This window comes from Taeniopygia guttata, chromosome 3, assembly GCF_048771995.1.
Source record: "Taeniopygia guttata chromosome 3, bTaeGut7.mat, whole genome shotgun sequence".
NCBI lineage: Eukaryota > Metazoa > Chordata > Aves > Passeriformes > Estrildidae > Taeniopygia > Taeniopygia guttata.
This window is the reverse complement of record NC_133027.1, coordinates 63,209,125-63,232,501: the sequence shown is the minus strand read 5'-3', so window position 1 is coordinate 63,232,501 and position 23,377 is coordinate 63,209,125. Positions and strand designations below refer to the sequence as shown.

Here is a 23,377-nt window from a genome sequence, read left to right as displayed (position 1 = left end):
AGCTAGGTAGGGCTGGAGGAATGGGGAAACGGGGAGCTTTCAGGCCGGGAGCTCGGAGGGCAGGGCTGGCAAGGCTCTGCCCCGTCCGGGCTCCGTGTCCGTCGGCGGCTGCCCGGCCGGCTCCCGGGCGGCCGCTGCCTTTCCAGGGCGCCGTAACACCGTCCTTAGGACCGGTCTGGTGGATTTCCCCGTGCTTGCGGACAAGTAGCGAAACACTTGGCCCCGCTGGCCGCCTGCTCTGCGCGGCGGTGCTCCCCCATCCTCCCGGGCCCCGGCCTCTCGGCTCGGGGCCGCGGCCGCTCACGTCGAGGAGCCCTGGCACCACAGGCAGCCTTCCAGGTGAAGTGCCAGCGCAATTAGGGAAAAAGTAGGGGAGAGGGAGGGCAGGGCGGGCTTAACAAAGCATTCGCATCCCCGCCGCGACTCGGCAGCGCACGGAGCGGGGGCAGCGCCGGGCTCCGCCACTCTCGGGGGGCGAGGGGCGGGCGGGGGCTCCCCCTCCTGCCGGACAGTGCCCTGGCCTTCGCACGCCTTCCCGGGGATATTTCTCCTTTACTGACTGTCACTCGCCGAACATAAGGCGAGATACCGAGGTCTGGGGTTCGGCGTTCCCTCCGTGCGCTCACAGCCAGGAAGCGAGAAGCTGGGGATGCACACGATGGAGTCAGTACAAGTGAAAAGGGCAGGGGGTTCTCACACCGCGCCGTCAAGTTATGGCAGAAATCAGGCGTTCCTAAAGATTTAGTGTTGCGCTGCTACCGGATTGGAAACAGCCAGCAGATTTGTTGCCTGCAACTGGGAAAAGTTCCCTTTGAAAGGAAAGCCAAGGGACTTAGATGGATCTGATAGGGCTGATACTTTTTAAATTAAAAGGCAGGCGGTGTCTTTTTTTTTTTTTTTTCATCTCTTTTGATGAGCATGAGGGTGTTTTCAAAGCTGGCTGTAAGAGTAATTAGGAACAAGTCGTGCTTAACAAAATGAAAGTTTTAAGGGGTATTGTGTAATTAGTCTTTCAAGACATTAATGTACAGCTTAAAACAATAGTTTCAAAGTTAAAATCAACTTCTCTATTAATCTTGGGGAACTAAACTGTGAGTTGCAATCATCTTTCACTTGCAGTTCCACTTGGGAGAGATTAAGAATAAAATATTTTTGTTTACAATCTGTGTGAAAAAAAATTGTGAAATTGATGTTATCCTTCTTTTAATTTTAAAGTGTCAGCAACATTTTTCCTTAATAGCTTTAGACATGTCAAAGACCAAAAAAAGTCACGTCAGCATGCCTGAGGCAGAATTCACATCCTACTCCAGGGAATTTTGACAAAGTTTTGAACACAGAAGATGGTGTATTCAAATTTGTATTGCATGTTTTGGGATGGTACAATCTACAAATGAAATACTTCAGCATTATTCACATTTTATATATGTTGTCCTGCAGAACTGTATATTCCCTAAAAGGCAATGATATTTTGTCTGCTAGCTGGCTGCTGACATGTAGAATAAAAGATTTAGTAGCTGGATGTAGCAAAACTCCCAGTAATTCCATCTTGAACTGTGTCAAGTTACTACCCATTTAGGGTTTAGATAATTTACATGTCTATTTTTCTCTTCTGAAATGAATTGTGAATAAGCCCATTGTCTCCCTATGTTATAGGAAATGAAAGTAGCTGTGGACTAGACTGGACTGACTTGGTAGCTGGAGTGCATAGATGGTCATGTCACACAGTGTCTGCACTGGGAAATGCAAATCCATAGGAAAATTAGTACTTCAGACTTCAAAAAAATCAGACTCCACAGAAGGCCAAAACCCTCAAACCCCCCCAAAAAGTTAAGAGGGATTGCTGGTTTTAGACTGTATCCATATGTAGTAGATGTACTCCTACCATAGGCGTCCTAATAATTCCCACATATGTTGGGTGAAATGTTTTTGTTCTGTGACAATCTAGAGTGATTTCTTCAGAGCTGCTAGTCTGTTACCAGCTGGTGACAAAGCAGGGCTTTTTCCTTTAAACTGATACAAAATAGAGAAGAACTGTGTTCAGCAATGTTTGTGTAACCAAACACAAAGACTGAAATAATCCATATCTCTTCTGAGACCTTTGTTACAGATCCATCTCTTTGTTACAGGGTCCATCCCTTTGCTTACCTAAACTCCTGGTATGTTTTATTATATTGCTGTTCAATGTAGAAAAATGCTGTTAATGAATATTAAATGACAGAACATATCTTTATAATTGTATTTAAAATAAGAACACAAGACCAAAGAGGTCTCTCAGGCCATCAAATCAGTGCTGTCTGGGGGCCATATAAGCTATATGTCAGGGAGCCTTGATAAGCTATAAACAATCTCAGAACTGTTTGCTGATTTTTCTATTGAATTATTCATATGCTGTTTGTATTTACTTCTAGATGTTGATTAACACTAGTAAAAAGAATCTTAAGATAAATACGGTGGCTACTAAGAGATGAATAACATCTGCAACTAAGTTGTGTTTTTTTAAAGCCTGGGAAGTATTTATCAGTTATTACAACACCTTATCATAATTGCCTGAAATGTCAAATTATAAAAATATCAGGGATGGATTTTGTTGTGGAAGAAGCCTTTTTGTTGGCAATTATCTGACTTCCATCCCTGACAACTTCTTGTGTGAACAGGAGTGTTACACATCACAGTGTAAGGCTGTGAGAAATCAGCTTTCTGAATTTTCACTTTTTGGCTCTGCAAGATCCTAGGAACATATAAATAACTAATTTCCTCACTAATTTATAGCACTCAGCTAGTGGTTATGCTTTGTAAAACAGTTTTTCAGCAATCCTCTCCAAAAGAAACAGATCTGACTCATGGTACGCATATTAGTGGTGTGTTTTGGTAGTGTGCACTTCTGTGTTCATTTTTGTCAGAGTTTGATAAACCTTTTTCTTGTAAACTGAGACAATGTGGTATAAAGAGAATTGTTTTGTCCTTCAATGGTGGAGAAGTGGAGAAGACAGTTTGATCTTTTTTATATATTTGTTTTGTTTATTTATTTTGGTGGAGAACTGTATATTTTTTAATAGCAATTATCTAGCTTTTTACTCTGGGGAAAATTCTTTATAGCTATGCCTTTCTGCCTTATTGTTTGCACTTATTTATCCTCTGCGCTGTTGCTGCTTATCCATGCTCTTGAAATCTTTCTTGACTAGCACTTTTTACATGGGTGAGGGTGAGGAAACAGACTATAAACTATCACTCTGGAGTACCACAGAGTACTGGCTTGTAAGCATTACCGCAATGCAAGTAAACAGTAACAAATAGAAATTGGCCAAATTAAATACCTCTTTCAGACTAACATAGAATTTCACGTTCTTTCAAAAAGGCACTAGAGGAAATGTGGCTGGATATAGTCACACCAGTAAGTAGCAGAAGCTTGTAGTGTTATTTTTCCCTGAGTATCTTAAATGTGGTGTTTTGGATTCTCCAGTTATTAAATGAGCAAAACCTTTGTCTGAGCTCACAAAGATGTCAAAAGTGATGATACAGACAATTTATCAGTTTGATGGAAATTAACAGAGATTTATTCTGAATTAATAAATAATTTTGTGTTTCCTAGTCTGATGTTAAATGTGCTTGCTCAAAACAAACCAGCAACAAAAACCAGTAATGCAACTGCTTCTACAGGTTTGTGTTGGTAGATTAAGCAGCAGGATGCCGTGTATCTCATTAGTACCTGCAAAATCTTCTGTAGGAACAGGAAAATTCTTTTGTATCTCTGTTGTGTCATGCTGTTAGCCCCAACATTTCCTTTTCCCCACTCTGTGAGTATATACGTATGCCCTATGTGCTTGAGTGTGTGTGTGTAACTGTTTTTATGTCTTCAAAGGACTTCTGTTTAAATTCAATTTTCTAAATTAATATTAAAGTTAATGTGGATTTATGAATTATATACATTGGAAAGTAACAGTTCCAAAACCTCATCTTTCTGTTGTCTGAGATTTTAGTAGGGATTTCTGGATCACTAAGTGGAAGGACAATAATTCTATTGTTTGATAATCCAGTTATTTTGTATGTCTGGCTTAATCAAAGAGATTCTTGTACTTCGGAGCCCCATGTTTTCTGAGCTTGTCTTCAACACTTGTTAAGTTTGACTTTACAGTATCTCAGAAAAAGTAAATATGCTTCAGATTCCTAATTTGATACAAATACCCACAAAGAACTGAACTTCTTTTGTAATCAGATACCTGTGCAGTGTAACAGTGCGCTCAAGGGAAGCCTAACTGAGCGCAGCAGTCTGCTGAAGTGTCATTTACCTGGGCCCATTGGCATCTAGCCCACAGGAGTGCTTTGATGAATTACTACTTTTAAAGCTGAAATATTGCTCGTTCCTTTACAGTGGTTTATCTTGCTGCATTGGTTTCCACTTTGGCAATAAACAGAATCTTACACTGGAAAGGTTTTATATTTGCACTCAGCTGGTGCTGGTGTGTTCACAGCAATATCTATGGAGAAGAAGGAAGAGTTTTGTCTTTATCTTCCTCAGTATAGGTAGATAATATCTTACTGAACAAAAGCCATTTATCATCACCAAATAGGAGAAGAAAGTTGGTCAAAATAATACCTGTTTTATTTCGTTACTTGTTACTTCCCTTTGCTTTCTGCTAACTTGCTGAATAAAGTGAGATGTGAATGTAGTAGAGCACCATTCATTTTGGATGCATGGTTAAAGGTATGAAGAAGTTTATTAAGAGTTTTGCTTCCTGCTCTGCCCACAATGGAGGAAGCATTTTGGTTTAGCCGTTAAATATCCTCTAGGCTGCGAGAGAAACTTTAACTTCAAGCTATAATTGGTAGAGACTTTTCTATAATTGCATTTATTTTATTAACTAATCAAGGTGTCCCTGACTCCTCTGGCAGCACAGGTGAGCTCCTAGATTTTGGCAAGGAAGGTTTTAGGATTTTCATAAAAGTTGTCAGCAGAAAATATCATAGTTGTCAAAACATTAGAACTGAAAAATGGAAAGCTTTGTTAAGGGCAGAGGCAAATTATCATCTACCATATTTATTTTGTTAATAACAAATACATATTATGTATAAATAAATAGAATAAATGTGTTTATATATGTAAAATTTCATATTTCAAAAAATTAATTTCATATATTTTTTTTAAAATCACCTTTACTCCTACACCTTAACTCTTTCAGAAGGTGCTTCTTGTTTCTTTTACTAAAATACCACCCACATATATCTGCTTAGAAGCCCAGTGCTGACCAATCTTCCATTTTGCTGTCTGTTGAGAATCAGACAATATAATTTCTGACCATTTTTAGCAGACTTTTGTCTCCATTTAAGCAATATTGGGACCATCCATAATTTTCACTCCTTTATTTACTGCAAGTTACTAGTTTGACTAACAACAGAGTCTGCTTCATTTTAGTGTCTTATAAATCTCCCTGAATTCTTGATTGCTTTTCTTTTTCCCCACAGGATGTCCCATGTAAGTGAAATGTGGTGCTATCACTGGAAATGGAAGCTGCAGCACTGTCTCTGCTTGCTTATCACATATATTATATGCATGCAGCAAGCAGGTAAGTCAGCAATTTATCTTCTTGCATAAATAAATGATCTGGGAGCCAAAGTTTTAATGACCAAGGATTATGCTTATGTATGGCTGAATTCTGTACAATATAACACTTTGATGAAAGTGATGCATTATGATGACTATTTGTGATTTTATAGCCTGGGTCCTGTGTTCTGTTACTGCTGAATTTTCTTCTTGCCATTTTTTACAGTTTTGCTGCTATTAATTGTTACCATTTTATTTCCTTTGAATTTCTTCTTTGAATTCTTTAATTTTGTTCTTTCTTTGTGTTTACCTTCTTAATGCCTGCCTCTTTTGAAATTCTTCTGGTTGTTGAAATTCCGTGGGTAATCATGTAGTTCTTCTATTTTCCACAGTACTATTTGTGCCTGAAGATTTAGTATTTAATTACCCTTCACAGCACTTCAAAGTGGTAAAATACTTGGAGTGTGCTTATTATTTTAAAAAGCCTTTATGACTCAAATAAGAGAAACATTCTTCAGCAAAGTACATGCAAGTTATATGTAAGATAACTCTACACTCTAAAGAACTATCAGTTTAAACTTGACATCATCTTGATCTGTGCACTTCAGCACAGCATAATGTAACATTCTGACTGTTTTCTTTAAACATATGAATGAGAGATTTCATTTAGTAAATGTCCTAACCACTGAAGTGCAAAGTATTTTAGGAGATCCAGCTGCTTTGCTGGAAAAAAGATGTCTGGAGTTTATTCTGGAGCATATGAAAATTTTGGAGCAGCTTGTGGTGCCCAGCTAATTCTGTATCAGATGGGTCGTTTTGCTTTGACAGGCTTGCCATTTGGAAAAAAAGATTGTTTATATATAGAAAGGGCTTCTAACGTCTTTGGTAATGTTTTTCCATTTTATAAAAGTGCTTTTTTTGAATTTTTAAAACCTACACTTTTTGTAAGAGACAAAACAATGTTGTCGCTGTGCAGTAGCACTTTCCATATTCATGTCACTTTAATAGGTGTTTTCCATTTCTGTTAAACTGTAGCCAGAAATGCATTTGGGATCTGCTCTCACCTGTGGCTCCACTGACTGATTTTTTGTCCCCATGATCCTGGTCCATACTTGATCTTGGACCACGCCGCTGCCATTCTTGGCACAAAGTAAATCAGCTAAACCTCCTCTAATTTACATCTGCTCTGTGCTTTACCTGGTGACTAGAACACCAGGATGCCAAATTTATTATCCTTTGCTAATTCCTCTTCATAACAGATAACTGATAACTGAAAGTGCAGGTGACACAGCAACCTAAGCCCCATGGGCCAGAAGGTCCCAGTCAGTGTGCTGTGAGCACAGAGAAAGCCAACACAAACTCACCCGTGCATTCAGGTAATTGCACCATGGCTAGCTGTGCTGGTGCTGAACAAGTAAGGTCAAAAGCCCCGTGCCAAACTCCAAGATACACTTCTATAAAATCATATATGCCCCTGGCTAACTTCTTCAGCAATAAAATGATTGGGGCCATTGGATTGGTAAAAGCAGCCTAAGCGTTCCAGTCTCAAGTGCGTCCCTGTGGGGGCTTTTCCTTCCTTGCCTCCATAGGAGTAGATTTGAAATCGTCTAAACTTTTAATAAATGGAAAATATATTTCCCTGTCTGCCTGAATGATAAGTAGATAAATAAGGTACACTGGAAATGCCCAGGTTCAATACAAAGATGTTTGCTGTTCAGTAGTGAAGGAGATGATAGGTAGTCTGCTGTTAATACTTGACTGAAATGAAAATGAGACATTTACCTTTACAGGAACCTGTCATTTGGCAGTACTTGCCTGTAGACCCTCAGGGTTCATATTTCTTTTTATGTTGATGTAAAAGCATAGGTTATGCTGCAAAATGGAGTCTTTTCATCTGCCTTTTCTAATAGGGCAAGACAGACAAAGCAGGAAACACTGCTGCTCCTGCATTTTTTATTTCATGTTCTTAAAAGGTATTGGTCACTTTGGCTGTGGATTCATATGGTATTCATAATCTCTCTGGCAGCTTAAGCTTGATTGAATTTACAGTAGAAATCTCATAAAAGCCTGACATTCATCCAGATTCTCTAGTGAGCTGTAAGCTTAGAAAGCTATTGGTGCTTATTAAGCTTTGCCCAGAGGAGGTTACATACAAGCAAGGGATTAAGATCATCAGGTCCAGGTTTTATGGATTATTTAAGGATAAAGATATCAGTCACACTGTGACATGGAAAAAATGCAAAAGTAATAATTTTTTAGTTTGGTTTGAGGAAAACTGCAGTACTGGACCTTCTTTCAGAAACAAAGTTTAGGAGAGGGATCACAGAGCAGAAATCTTAGAACAGGAGTGAGATGGTCTGCGGAAAGAATATTCAGCCACAGATTGGTAAGGTACTGACAAGCAGGTGCACAAGTGGAGTGCAATCCAAAATTAAAAGTCTGATACCTCAGAGGAATCAATGGATGGATTGTGATACTTGAAACGGAAAGAAATCATTAACAGGTAAAAAATGATAAAAATGTAGTGTGTACTTTAGTTAAGATCTCAGCAGCCGTAAGGGTTTGGGCACACTGGCTTCAGGCCATGTGTTGTGGATTAGGGGTAAGTTACTGCACAGCTCAGTTAGTGACTTGTCAGAGTCCCACTCCTATCTGGGGTAGATGTCCCTGATGGTCTTATGTGGCTCATTTAGCTGTGCCTCAGTTTCCCTGTGATGAGTATGTCTGGCCTCCCTTGTAAAAAGCTTGCCTATCTTCCAGTAAAAGGGCTGCATGGGAGCTGAGATGTTAGAATGGGTGTATTTTAAACAGAATTAGCTAAATCTGCTTTTATAGGAGACTCAGATATTCCTAACTTTTTGTTTGCACATTTCATTTGTTTCAGAGAGCCCAGGAGAGAAAAAATAGAGTGAACAGAGTTCTAGGAAATGTAACTAATGAAGGCAGACAGAAAGAACTAAAATTTTTTGGTCTATAATAGACAAAAGAGGGAATGCATAAGAACTGAGAATATTTAAGGAGGTAGGTGCATTGAGAAGGGATAGACTGATCTTTACAAGTTGAAAGGACAAAAAGAAATGGGCTTAAATTACAGGAAGATAAATGAGGGGAGGACATCTCATCAAAAGGTTTAGATAGCAGTGAAATAGATGTCAAGAAAGGCTGGAAAATCTCAGTTCCTGGGAATATAGTAATATCTATCAGAAACTGCTTAAATCTACAGTCCTCTTTCCCTGGGGCTGAGAAATACATTATATAACTTCCAAACTTCCCTAATATCTATAGTTCCTTCTTAATCATCATCCTGTAGAATCTATTTTGATTAAAAATCTGGGAAATTAGAACACCCACTGGAAATCAGAAGACCCACTGGAAATTGCACATCTTGGAATATGACAGCGCTTTTGTTTTGCCTAAAAAATTCATTTTGTGTTTGTCCTGTCACAATTATTTCAATTTATCTGACATAAAGAAGCAGCAGTCCAGTATGGAAAGGAAAAATCAGTTGCTTCAGGTGTGTGTAACCTCACAAAAACATTCAATTTAGTCCCTGCCTTGCTTTTTTGCTTTTCTGCTGTCATAATAAAATGTCTATTGTTTCAATATTATGCTGTCTTTTGGAGTTGTCTGCGCTCTCTGTAGTAACTCAGGAGCAGAGCTGGAGTTTTCTCAGTGACTTTAAGTGCAGATTGCAGTTAGCATAATTATTTTCCAGTCTAGTTATTGAGTGTCTTGTCAGCACTGGACTTTCAGAGTTTTGAACACTTGAACATTTGAGGAGATGGCAACATCCCCATAAGAATTTTCACCTTCTTATGTCATTAGTAGACTTATAATTACATAAGAGTCATTAAATATTTTAAGTTTTGACTGTTGTGCAACCATATTTAGTTTTAGTCAGAATGTGAAAAATACTCATTTTAATAAAGCCATAAGGGCATCTGTAATTATTACTACACTATTTCTGTGTTATGCTCCATGTTGATGTTACCACAAAATTACTGTGGCTGTAGCTAATGCCAGAATGAACCTTTGTCCTTTTGGTCATCCATCAGTAAAGTGCACTGGTGTCTGTAGTCACATTCCATGTCTTTAGAGCAATTGAAGCAATTCTCCAGATTTCACCAAAGTGTAAATTTCAATACTGTTACAGCCCCTGAAATCTTAATATTAGTGGTGATTCAAAGCAAAATTTTGTGCTGTATTTAATTCATCAAGAAAAAAAAATCAGAAGGCAGGTCCTTCACCCACGTCTGATGATGATCCACAATATAAGATCATCTTTGTCTGTTATGCTCCTTAATTGTGTCTGTGTAGATAAAGGAGGGATTAACGTCCTCCCTTGTTTATGGGAGCATTTCAGGGGGAATCTGTGGGTTCAGAAGCCCAGTAAGAGATGGGAAGTCAGCTTGGTGGGAAGTATTGCTCATGCCACCAGCGCTAGCAGCAAGAGTTAGTGACATAGTGAAAATGGATTGGACTTTATCTGGCACAGCCACGTCGGGAAGTGTGGGTTTCCTCCACAGATCTCAAGCTGCCTACGCCAGACAGGGGCCAAAGATCCTATCACTGGGCAAGTGGTGAAATGAATGTCAGCACATTCCCTTATCTTCCTCCTTCTTACCATGTGCAGAGCAAGAGCCCAAGTGCCAAGGCATTAACCCAACCAGTCAGCACAATCCTCTCGTACAGCAGGGGGTGGTTTTATAAAGTTGTTATTGGTGCTTTGTCGAACTCCTCTCATGGCATACCAGGGGTGGGAGCGGGTGTGCATTTATTGCTGAGCAGGGTAAATGTGACTGATAGTTCTGTCCCTGACTCAGGCATGGAAATTCTTATTTCTGAAAGTTATGGAAAACATCAAGAAATTTAAAAAGTTTGGAAAAAATATTCAGTCTGGCAGTGTTTCCTTACAGAGGCATACATAAATCATCAGTAACTGAGAGATTAGTCAGAAGGAATCTATGTATTTAATGAATTGCTCCAAGTTTGTTTTATTCTTTCCTCTTTGTCTGTCAGGTTGTTGGTTCTTTCTTTTTATATATTTTAATTTAGCTTAAACAAAACATAAGCTATCTCTTTTATGTTCTGTTTGATATCTAAATTTTTGCTGACTTGAGGCATGTGTTCAGAATTTCTGTTCATAGAAATCTTTCAGAAAAAAAGTTGCTAGTCAGCTTTCTTGTATTTTCCCTAGTTGACAGTTTGTTAATATAAAAGTAAATTAATGTTAAAATGAATTTCACAGGAACCTACCTTTCATTCCCTCTGTTTACTTTTTTTAGTTATAATCTTTTTATGATGTTGATAATTCTTTTCCCTTAAATGTTTCAACCTCTTTGCATTAACCATGACAATACTGCCTTAAAAGCACAGTGATTTTTTCCCCCCTCGCAGCCAAACCGATATAGAATGTGCTCAGGCATTTCTAAGTTGGATATGACCTCATTGTACAGGGCCTCTGCACTCCTTTATTGGAACAAAGGTTAAATAATGTGCCTCTCTATAAAGAGTGTACCTTCAGAGAAAGAACAACCTGTCAGAGAAGGTCCAATCTTTACAACCTAAAGTATTTTAGAATCTCTTTGTAAATTATTTTTACCTCATTTTATCTGTTTACTGTTAGAAATTAAAAAACATAGCCAAGAAAAGCTTGAATATTTGTCAATACTATTGATCACAACATATAATAAAAGTAGTTACCTTAGCAGTATATCCGAAAATAGACTCAAATGACTTGTGGCCATCTGGACTGTTCTTTACAAAAGGCTGCCCTGATAGAGCTTATCATGTGAAAAAATTAATTTTTTATTGTATTTGTCAGTTTCTCTCAATAAAGTGAAAGAAAATTTTAGAACAAAATGTGGTTTTGTCTTACTAAAAAACTGAGACTTTGCAAATGACACTTTTTTCTCCTGTGGATTACTAATGTGAGAAGCATTGTATGGCAAAGTGAAGGTTTTAACTAGAAATAGAAGTTTTCCAGGTAAAAGTTCCTAACATACAAGTCTAGCAATTTTTGATGTGGATTTCAATAGGTATCACAATTAATAGTGAGTAATTAAAATTATTGATTTCATATCCTAGTTGATGTTTTAGAAGTGAGTAATTACCACTGTAAAGTTGCATTTCTCAATTAATCAGAAGGGCTGATCTTGCAGATTTTAGATGCTTATTTTAATGTCCATGATTACTTTTGCTGAGACATGGTATTTGTTTACTTAGTGGGATTGCTTAAGCTTTTTGCACAAGGTGTAGCATGTAATGCTTGCCAGATCACGGCCTCAGTTATCACTTTGTGATAAAGAAATATTAGAATTTACATTTTCACACAACCACAACACAGAGATGTCTGAGATAGATATACAATAGTAAAATGAAAAAAAATATTATGTTTATTTTTGAATAATCTGGAAAAAAAAGTGAGGGAATTGTGACTGTGTATGAAAAACATCTGATTACATTATTCACATCTACTCTTCCTGAATTTCTTTCTCTCATCATGGAAGAGAAAAATAACTCTGCTGTGGGATGAAAATAAAGTATTTTAGCTATAGACTGTGAACATTTTCTACAAAGTTAACAAAAATATTAAAGTAATAATGACAAGTTACATTGGAGAAGTGCATCCCTTGCTGTGATATCTTGAACCAAAACTACTTTTCCTGCCCTAGATATGATCATACGATTTATTTTAATAAAGCCATGAGGACATTTATAATTCTATAAGTATGCATATCAAAGGAAAGGAGAGTTTCCAGAAACCCCTCTTGTTTTGTCTGGGTTCAGTGCTTGTTGGTCTGCTCAGTTCCTGTAAATGACAGACTAAGCTCTAACTCTTGCTTCAGTACAGGAAAATTAAGTGCATAATTCAGAGTTAGAAGTCTGCCTATGTAGTCTGGCCTCCAAATGTCTTTGACACAAGTCAATTTTAATTGCCATCTCTGAAAAGATCAAGCCACTTTCCACTCTAAACCCAACTCTAGTCCTGTATTTTTGGTACCACTATGAACTTGTGCTCTTCTTTTATGATCTTTCATGTTGTAGGTTTTGTGGAGTTTTTTTGTTTATTTTTTCCCCCTGTTCTCTGGGGCTACAGCTGCTTGAGCAGTATGTTGACTGTTTTCAATTTATTATTTGGAAACGATTTTGCTAATTGTTGTCAAGATTTCAGCTCCCAAAGATACTTACCAATTCCCATTCTGTGACTTTTCGGAAATTTCTGAACATCTTTTCAGTTATTTACTGTTTTGTCCAAATTCCAGTGTAGAAAATAGTCAAAATTGATAATAGAGGCCATCACAGTGGTATCTCAGATTGCATAATCATTTTAAACTACTGCTGTATTAATTAAGATGTTAAGACAGTTAATATTGTATAGAAGTGTCAGTATAACATATTTTTGAGAAATTGTTTGAATTTCTCAAATGTTTGAAAAGTTCTTGTAGACTGAAAAAGTATGTATTGGAAAATAATTTACTCAAAAAATGACAAAAAGTTCCTATTTTTGAAACCATTTTTCTTCTGGATATCCCCAAAGCAGTTCAACTGACTCCTAAAACAGTTTTTTCCAAAGCTAAGTATCTGCAAGAGCTTGCAGGGTAGATCCGTGAACACAGGGTAGATCCATGAAAAGATTGTCACACAGCTAATGTAATTTTTGAAAGCATAAAATGCAATCAGATTTTTTTCCTAGTTCCAGCTTTTTTCAGTGATGAATATGCTCCTTAATGGGTGTCAGACAGAAAGCTGCAGCTCCTTGTCTCAAACAGAGTTTGTTTTGTTCAGATGCATGCTCTGGCTTCTCAGAGCACTTTTAATTAAGAACTGTGCAGTGACAAATCCATACTATGAAACTCAAGGCATTTTTTAATCCGAACTTGCTTTTTAGGTGGAGAGAAAGACCTCATGGTTGAAGTTATCACAGAGTCATTTGTACAAGTGACCCAGTCCTCTGTGACTTTTTTTTAAGTGTGAGGGCAACTGGTTTTTCTCATTATCTTGAGACAGGAAAAGTATATAAATGGGTTTAAATTTTGAATATTTTTTTCCTCTTCTGATTCTGTCTAAATATCTTCCATAGCCAAAGTATGATATTCACATATTATACTGCATTTTATAGAAACTCAAAGTATACAAAAAATCCTGAAATCACTTGTTTGATGAGTTGTTAAAAATACAAAAAGGAACAGTAGTGTTTCTTTTGTAATGAAATCTAAAATAACAAAGAGATTTTATTCTGGGTATGGGTGCCCACCTATCCAATTATTTGAATTGCAAATTACCCATATAGTGTTAACTTATCTTAGGTTTTGCCTTTGATTTAAAGAACCATTATATTTCATGTATGTATGTGATACACACACAAAAATAAAAATGGCATCATTTGTACAATGGGTTAGAAGTTGTGGGGTTTTAAAAAAAACTTGTTTGACCGATAAAGGTGCTTAAAGGAAGCATAACAATACCAGTAATGGGCCTCCTCCCTCACATGGGTAATCCTGGTACATCAGATGTGCACTAGCTGCTCTGGTTACAGTTTATTATATAACTGGTTTATAAAGTGTGGGGCTTTTTTTTTCTTTGACCAGTCAGATTTTGGCCTTATACCATTTCCGTGATGTCTAGTGTTTTGGTCGTTTTTTGAATTGGCTGTGCTTCTGCTAAAATCTTGCCACTGGAACTGACAAAGGCATTGTATATCAGAAATGCCACCAGTCAGGCCTTCCCTCTATCTCTGCATATGAGGAATTGCTCCACTATTAAGTGGTTATTTCACTGCTATACAAGTGAATTGTATTTAACCCTTCTTCATTCCTGGAAAGGTCTCGGTGGAACTCAAAAAGGCAGAAATAGCACTCATAGAAGAATAAATCAAAAGATACTACTAAGGATTAAAAAGGCAAACATTTTTCTATGTATACACTCCCTCTCTCTAATAAAATATACACACATTTTTCATGTGGGTAATAACAAATGTTACGTTTCTAAATCTCTGACGAAGATCTAGTTACCTGCAAATAATATCTGGCATAGTTGTCTTTAGTTTTGGGTGGGTGTCTTTCCTTATTTATTGGCAATGCTGATGTGTGTGATACAAGTATTCTGTTGTACACAACTCCTGTGCTTACTGACTCCTTTGGCTATTACCTTCAACAAAAGTATTTGATGTTGTTCTTGTTTTTAGAGCTTAACAAAATTGAATTACTGGTGATTTAATCATAGAATCAATAGCTGAACTCAAGATCTTAGGAAAAAATGCTTGGCTGCATAAATCTTTTCTGAATAGCACATCATAGCAATGGAATGTAGCAGATGCCAGAAATGTAGCTGAGAAGAGTCCAGTTTTTAAAGCTATTGTTTTAAAAACATTTATCTTGCCTTATCATCCTAATAATTTTTCTGGTGTAATAAATACTTTGAATCTGAAGGAGAAAATTACAACATTAATTTAAAATTTTTGCCATGCTCTCTTAAAAGCATTAATTTTCTTAAATAAGTATTCTTTCTAAGAAAGTAAAGGAAAATAACTTACTAATAACATAATTGAGAAAACAATGAAATAATTTCATAGAAGGTGTGTCCTGTCCTTTTTCTATGCTTAGGAATGGGGAAATTGAGACAATTCTACTTTAATCTTCAAATAGTTTTTGCAAAACTTCTGGACTAAAATATAAGAAAATTCTTAAGTGGATGTTCAGCATTGTATATTCTGGTGGTTCCTCCATGGATTGTGTAACATTAATTTTATTGGGTCCCACCAAAGTCAGTGCAGGTTTTACTATCCAGAGCAGAATTACATCACTGTGGAGCTCTTCAGAAAATCCCTCCCCAAATGTCCAAACAGAAACTATGTGGAAGTTTGTGTCTTGGCCAAGCAGTGCTCCTGTGTCAGAGGAAGCTGAAGTTCTGCCCCATGGCTTTAAAAGTTTTAATTTGCATGGTGCTGCATCACTATTCAGTGTTCAGAAAGGAAAAAGGCTTAAAGAACAAAAGAAGAGTTGCTGTGTACACTTGGCAATGATTACATGTTGTAACTTGTAGGTTTTGTCTGCAGGTAACTGTGATCTCACTCAGTGAAATGGAAGAGGTTTTTTGTATTCTGCTTTTTGTCTGTGTAATCCCCATGTCATGTGAATCCTTTCTTGGTACTTAAGAATTGACTTGAGCTCTAGAAAAAATTCAGATGCATGAACTCTTCTAGAAGGACTGATACTGAAAACCTTTTCCGTTCAGCACTGTTCCTGCTTTTTTTTTTTTTTTTTTGGGACATGGTACTGTTTGTGGGAGTTAGAGCACCTCAGATTCCCTGAGATTCAGTGTTAAATGAATATTCTCAGCAGTCTCAAAAACTGATTCAAGGAAAAGCAAGCATTTTTGCTCTATCACTCTCTTTTTCAGCTAGGTTTACTACATCAGTTTGGGGATTTTTCAGTAACTGTCAGAGTCAGTTAAAATATCATAAGAATCCAGACATCCACTCTTTTTTTTTTTAATCCTAATGCACAGAGGAAAGCTGTGTTTTTCCTTTTGAAGTGAATTGCTTTTGATTATAGTGGCATGATTTTTTGAGCTTTCCTCATATTTTAATTTAGTGCGTGTGTTTCTAGTGAGAAGACAGCTCAGCCTGGCCAGAGTTTTAATCTTTAGGGTGAGGTCTACAATGCTTCTTATCTTAGTCAGCTACTGTGTTTATTCACTTGAAATATGTGAAAATCCAAAGAAACATCTTTTATTAGGAGAGATCAAGCCAAACTTACAAAAAAAAAAAAAAAAAGGGAAATCAGGTCTTTTAGCAATTTGTGGTATTTGACATTAGAATTTGGTTGGTTTCCCTTCACAGAATTCAATATAAGAAATAGGACAGCAGAATGGGAAAATAATCTTATGTACTGTAATAACAAAAAGGTTTTAAAATAGAATCTGGTCATCAAAACGTGACCATTGTGAGTCACAAACATAAATTACTTAATAGCAGTTGGTGAAATTTTTTTTTTTTCCTTGCCAGGAAGCTCTTCTGTTGTACTTGCAATTTGTTCTTTATATTTTGTCATAATTTAATTCTCTTTATGTTTGTGGTTCAGTTTTTTATACTGGCCCTCACAACAGTCCCCATTTATTCCTCTTTCTTCATTCTTCATAGTAATTATGGTGTCGGTGTGTAAACATGGAACTGTGTCTACAAATACTGATGATAATAAACATGACAGTCAAATGCTGTGCAAGTAGACTTTGTATGGCCAAGGTGCTATACAAGGTGCTATATACATTCAAGAACCATTTACTTGGGAAGCAGAGAGATATTCTGCAGTGTTATCTGCCACTGTTGGGCTATACTTACCAATTTGACAGCAATTATGAAAACTGCTGAAGACCAATATGCCCAGTCTAAACACTGATCTGGGAAATACATTCCTATGTCCCCTTATGGACCTTTCTTGGGGTTATGCTATGCATTACACATATGAAGCTTTCAATAAGATTAACAATCTGCCTGTTTTGATTTTAAAGCTATAATGCAACTCAAAGAGGATTGCCAGCAAAAGTCATAAGATAAATATTAAATAATAATGGTGGTATTTTATTATTTTTCTCCATGTAACATGAGCTTTCATAAGTAAGCAAGTACTGGTTGGCATTATCACTGCTGGAGGTACATAGTCTGGAGGTAGCATCAACCATTACCCTGTGTTTGTGTACTGCCATAAATAAAGCTACTTGACTTGTCCTTTGACGTTACTTTAAAAAATGCAATTACTATAAGTTACAAAAATGACAGATAAAAATGATCCTAAAACATTATATGTTTATGATACACCTTAAACTTCAACAGAAGCAAATGCTGAACTAACATTTCGTGTAAGTTTAAGGACAAATGCCCATATGGAAACATGTTATTGTGTTTATTTGGATTGTGCAGGTGGATCTCCTGTGTGCACTGACAGATTTGTAAATCGAGCCACAAAGCCCAAAGCCTTTGTCCACACTTTAAGTAAATTATGTTATTTAGTATAGGCTTTGGTCATGGAAAATTATATCTGTATGAGACTTGAATGAATAATGGCTTTCATTGTGAGCACCTCTTTATCAGCAGCAATAAGAGAGTAAATATCCAGGCTCCCAATTATAGGTGGGCAATGCCGTATCCTTGTAATCTATCTTTTCTAATTATAACACAGTATGTTTATTTCTGAAATCCCACATGCTATTAAATGGCTCTTACTTGTCTGTTACTGCTTTAAAGTAACACAACCTTTTAATCACACCAATTCTGACAAAGAGTAAGACATTAATGTTTTTTGCAGTAATTTCCTGTCTTATGTGGAGGTGAGGAAAAGCTTTGGATTCAGCTAGTGAAATAGAGAATTATAATCTAGAATCTGCAGTTGCTAGTTTAGTTGATATGTCAGAAACCTGTGTGATAGACCAGCGGGGAAGGTTTCCTTTGATTGTCACACAAGTGTAGTTTTCAAATTTGACTTATTGTAAATAATATAATAAAACTCCATTAAGATAATAGATAAAAGTAAGTCTAGAAATCTGTCAACCCGGTAATTAGGAAATAACAGATTTGAAGAATTCATCTTGCCTATGGATTTTTTCATTTTCACATCCATGGTGATCATGGAGGGTGTTTTACAAAGCCACTTGCTTTTTTTCACTGGCCTTAAGTTTTGTACAAAGTAGACATGCCAGGAGGCTGAAAATGAATATAGTTTTTAAGGTCTTTGCTTAAAGTGTGGCCAGAGGTAAAATATGTACACTGAATGAGGAACTGGATTGCAAAGAGATCTCATGGCAAGAGTGGCTGAAGGCTGTGCTAGAAAACTGAATTCTGTCTCTATTTTCTGTTGTGGGTGGCTCAGCAAATGAATTTCATGCCTGTCTTTAATGTGACTCAGTTTCTGTCTCTAATTTAAACCTACAGAATGATTTGTGTCTCTGATTGCTGTTGAGGTGAATAGGAGCTGTGTTGACTATATTAACATGTATATAGTGCCGCAAATCACAAGTAAGTTAGATCTTGCATGTCTGAGATTCCTAACATCAGAAGATTTTTTTCTGAACTTGATATTCTCCAGATATACTTCTGTAAAATGAGTTTAAGAATAATTCTTCCATCACAGCCATATTATGAGTTTATTTAATAAAATAATTGTTGGAGAAAGGTTCCAGTGTTATACTAATGAACACCACAGAAGAGCTCATGAGGAAGTCAGTGATAATGCCTCAGGAGAGAGCTGGAATCACTTCAAGGTTGAGGGTAACACACTGAAGTACAGAAGTAAAGCAGGATACTGCAAAGTTGCTTATTTCATGGGGTTTGTCCTTCCTGTGCACTGAATGAGATCCTGCAAAAACAGTAGTATGTGATTATGTAATTGAAGATTTTTTTTCAATTATCTGTGCACAAGGGCCAGAGGAAGGTTAACTCTGGCATTTCCTAACTTCAGTCGTCCTTGATTGTGCAACCCTAATGGTGTCTGTTTCTGGGAGGGGTTTATATTGTTGAGATGTCTGTGTATATGTAGATAAAACTATAATTACTCTTAGAGATGTGTAGTTAGAATGCTAATGTATCCCATATGCAGAGAAGAAAGTCCTCTTAACAAAATGTAACTTACTTATTTTTCTTGTTTCATTCCCACTTAATCAAGTTGTTCTCCACTATATTTTTGTGACATTTTAATAAGCAGAAGATGACAGTGATTGGAATAATCAAATGACTTCCCTGTGAAGCAATTTGCTTAGGACTAGAACTTTATTTTTCATTTAATTATTTATTGCAGCCTTTGAATGATCCAGCAGTCAGAACAATTGCAACCTGTTTTGGTACAACCTATGTAAAACCAGAACACAGAGTTAATAATAAAACGGTAAAAAAGGAATAATGAGATATTTTGTTGTTGTCTTTCCAGCATGCTCCTATCACTTGAAAGATTTTTTTTCACTTCATTTTTTTATTCTATGTATATCTTCAGGGGAATTTCTGGTCACAGACTTAAAAGTATAATTTCATTATCTTCTCTGGTATTTTCTCCAGAGTAATGCATGGGTGCAGTTTGGTTTGGGTTTGGGGGAGGTTTTAACTTGCTTGTTTGCTTTTTGTGTTTGTTTTTAAGGCAATGTAATTTTAGTTTATTGGAAATTGGTTTGTGTTGTCCTTTTGGAAATGGGAAGCAAAACACTTGGCATTAGGAATAGAGAATTCATTATTACTCTTAGCAAAAGAGTGGCAAGAGAATATCTATCTAGGGAAATTATGTTAAGGCTTTTACTTCTGCAGTGATAGTTTCTGAATGAGCACCTGGGAGTGTTTTTGTCTGGATGAGCAGGTCCTGTGTTTGAGGGGAGGTGGCATTTTTCTAGGAAATGGGGTTCTCTGAAATGCATACAATCTTTCTGTATATCCGTGGTAATGGCAGGGTGCCCAGAGCTTTGTGGAGAGATTCCTACTCCTTCAGTAATAAATAGAGTAAAATTCAAAATACAGTTATTAAAGGGTAGGATATCTTTGATGTCAAGATAGTCTGCTAGATGAAAGACTGGAACTGGCATGCAGTGCCAAGCACCCCCTGCTTCCTTAGTGCCTTCAGTGCCAACATCCTCAAAAAGAACAAGGATCATAATCCTTAAGACACCAGATTGAAAAAGGATTTCCTTTAGAACTGAGGTTGTTTTTCTTACTCTCCAGACATGTAGCTAGTGGTAAGACAAATGAGTCTTCTATAAATTATGAAATGTTTAATAACTGTATAAGTTTTCAGATTACAGATTGTATGAAATATTTTTTTCCTATTACTATGGACAAAGTCTCAATGGTCATCTGCCCTTGGAAGAGATGTAGGTCTGTTACTTTAAGATGGGGTCAAACCAGCCCAGTGCTCATATCTGGGCATTTGAAGTGGAAGAGTTAAAGTAAAGCCTGTGTACTTGATACTTCTCCACAAAACTCCCAGACTTCAACTCTTTCCATTTTGGGAATGCAAATCTAACTGAGGCTGGCATGGCTTGCCTGTTTGGTCTGCAATGGATTTCTGCCAACTAGTTGCCCACTCCCTTTGAACTCACACATCCACAGTGGTCCTCAGGCAGGGAGTGCCATGTGTCCATTTCCTACGGTATGGAGAACCACCTTGTTCTCCTTACTTTGAAACTGGCTTCTGTAACAAAGGGTCACTAAGTGATGACAGTGAGCGGGTACTCCTTATCTCTTTTCCCTGTCACCTACAGAGATTTTGTAGACCTTTTTTTGTTCTCCGTGACATTGTCTCTTTCCCAGCTTGAGAGTACCTGGCTCCTCCCTTTTTGCCCTGGCCATGTCCACCCAGGACCCGCACCCATGCATCCCCCTCCTGTGGCTCAACAGCTTCATTAAACCCAGGCTGGGACATCCACATGTGCTCTGGGCTGTCGCCTAGCTAGGAGCTGCAGGTGCTCAGTTGCCCATGACGGAGAAGGATCTAGAAGCCAGGCTGATCCCAGCACAGACAAGGTCCTCACTGACTGGACACAGTGTCACCGTATGTGGGCTGGGTTAACAGACAGGGTGAGGAGAAAAGCAGGTCTGGTGTGCATCCAGAGAGTCTTGTTAGGAGCAGCCAGAGACAAAGGCCAGAGGCAGATACACCTACAGCATATGTCCAGCAAGAACTGAAAGCCAATTAAGGGCTTTTAGTGCACTCAGGGCATTGTCATGCTTATCTATGTTGAATTTTATTTGTCACTTTATTGCCTAGTCACTGTCTTATAAGGGACTCATTTTTCTCTTCTTTACAGTTTGCCTTCAAGGTATCTACTGTCTGTGGCAGTTTTCCTTTAGCAGCAAACGTTGTCTGTACTCTTCTATTGCTTTTCCAGATACTTTCTGGATACACTAATTAGTGTGGATTCCTGCAAAGACCCCTGTGGGATTCTGCTGGTGATTTTTTTGTGTTTTTACACCTTCACATTTGCTCCAATGCCCTACTTCTTAACCAGTTACTTATCCGTAAGTACTTATCCATGCCAAAACTTTGCTTTTTATACAATGGCCTCTTAATGGCCTTTAAAGCTTATGGTGAAACTCTTTGCCAGAAATTTTCTGGATATCCAAGGGAAATATGTCAGCTGGGTCATATTAGCCCACATAGCACAACTGAAGCCTGCAGAGAACTCCAAGAAGTTTATAAGACAAAATGTGACTTTACAGAATTCATGTTGACTTCCCAAATAGATTTTATTTATCCAGGTGTCCACTAATTCTAGCATTTCTTGTACCGCAGATCCTTTGTGGTAGCCAAGGCACTGGTCTGGTCAGAGCGAAAAATTGTGGTAAACTAATTTTGCTTGACTGCCTGTTACTAGCAAACTGTCCAGGTGTTAACGTTATTAGCAAATCTTTAGGATGTATGACTTGTAATTACACTCCTGCTCTAGACTAAGACTGCATCTGGTAAAAATGGGCATGAAAATAACAATATGTGTTTGATCATGTTGACAAGCAGTGGAAAGGACTGAGTGGTACTTCAGGTCCTCTATTAAAATGTAATGAAAACTTCAAGCGGCTCACTTGAGTGGTAATTCCTCACAACTGTGAACATTAGCAAAACAACCCTTTCAGTTGCAACGAATAGCTAGACCACCCGCTCACACCCTGTTGAAAGTGTCAAATGACTGTTTTTCCCTCAGACTGTGAAGGGGAGAAAACTGCAGAAGGAATAGATTCATTTCTTTTTTTCTTCTGAAATGCAGAAGAGGCAGAAAGAAGCTGTGGTGCAGAAGGAACCAAGATAGTCTGCAATCCACTATATATGCTATGAGTTCTTCCTTAAAAATGAGGGAACAAACCTGTCATTCTGCACAGTGCAGATCTGGTAGCCATAGGACTAGTGGTCCTACCTCTCTCTAAAAGGACGGAGCACTTTGGCATAACCTCGTATCAACTCAGATATGATCACATAGATTATTTCTTATTGGTAGGCTGGTCAGCAATCAGCTGGTTCAGACATCAGAGATTTTTAGACCCTTCTATTTGAAACACCATGCAGACATCAGCTCTAAGCAGAAGATAACACTGTTGTGCTAGTTTTGTTTTTTTAGTAATCCAAATGGCAAGACACTTCTGATGCTATTACTTCCTGTAAAGTAGTTGCTTTCTTAGAACAGGGCAGCTTGTTGCTTATAAATGAAGTAGCAAGGTTTTCATGTGCAGGGAAAAACAAAATTGGCTTAAAGGAGATTTAACCATGAGAAAACATAAAGTTAAATATTTGTACACTGGCAATGGGAATTTTTATTGTCATAATTTTTCATGAAGTAATAGCATTTCACATTGCATCTGTGCTAAGAGTCACAGATTACAACCACAATAAGGTGGTTTCCCATTATAGCTGCAGCTTTGAATTTTGAAATAAAACTGGACCTTTGGTTAGTGTCGGGGATATAGTCCTTGGGGAAGAAGTAGCTTCAGGCAGAGCAGACAGTTGCTTTGAGCAGAATTCTGCTGTAGGTAGCAGACCTGATGTACTCCTGCTACATAAGGTGTAGGGCTGCTTTGCTGCCATAAGGGAAGGGATGTGAACATATGGTTGACACTTTTATCACCTTGTAGTGATAAAAGCAGTAGGTGCTGCAAGGTTGGCTTTCCAGACCTCGCATGATAACTCTGCATCATGCCTGTATCACTCAGCCCACTCTGTCCCTTATACTTTGCTGGAGCGCCTTCCTCACAACCCTTTTTCTACAGACAGGCAAAGTAAGACCATTCTTACCCTATTGATAAGGTTTGAATGTAAGCATGGTGGTATTGATTTATCCCCCTTGGAAGGTTTCGTATGATCAGCTCTTTTAGACTGA

The 23,377-nt window shown here is 37.6% G+C and overlaps 1 protein-coding gene across 7 annotated transcripts in view; it reads left to right on the top strand.

Moving 5' to 3' along the window:
• Nucleotides 1–23,377, top strand: part of ADGRG6 (adhesion G protein-coupled receptor G6) — a 108,271-nt gene that overhangs the window by 944 nt on the left and 83,950 nt on the right. For 6 of the 7 annotated variants that reach the window (XM_030268103.4, XM_072927002.1, XM_030268102.4 and 3 more), the window contains exon 2: nucleotides 5,461–5,561. In XM_030268103.4, coding sequence (XP_030123963.4) covers nucleotides 5,461–5,561 — 101 coding nt within the window. Of the gene's footprint in view, nucleotides 1–215; nucleotides 340–5,460; nucleotides 5,562–23,377 lie in introns of those variants that run through there. The other variant, XM_072927003.1, reaches the window with a different exon arrangement.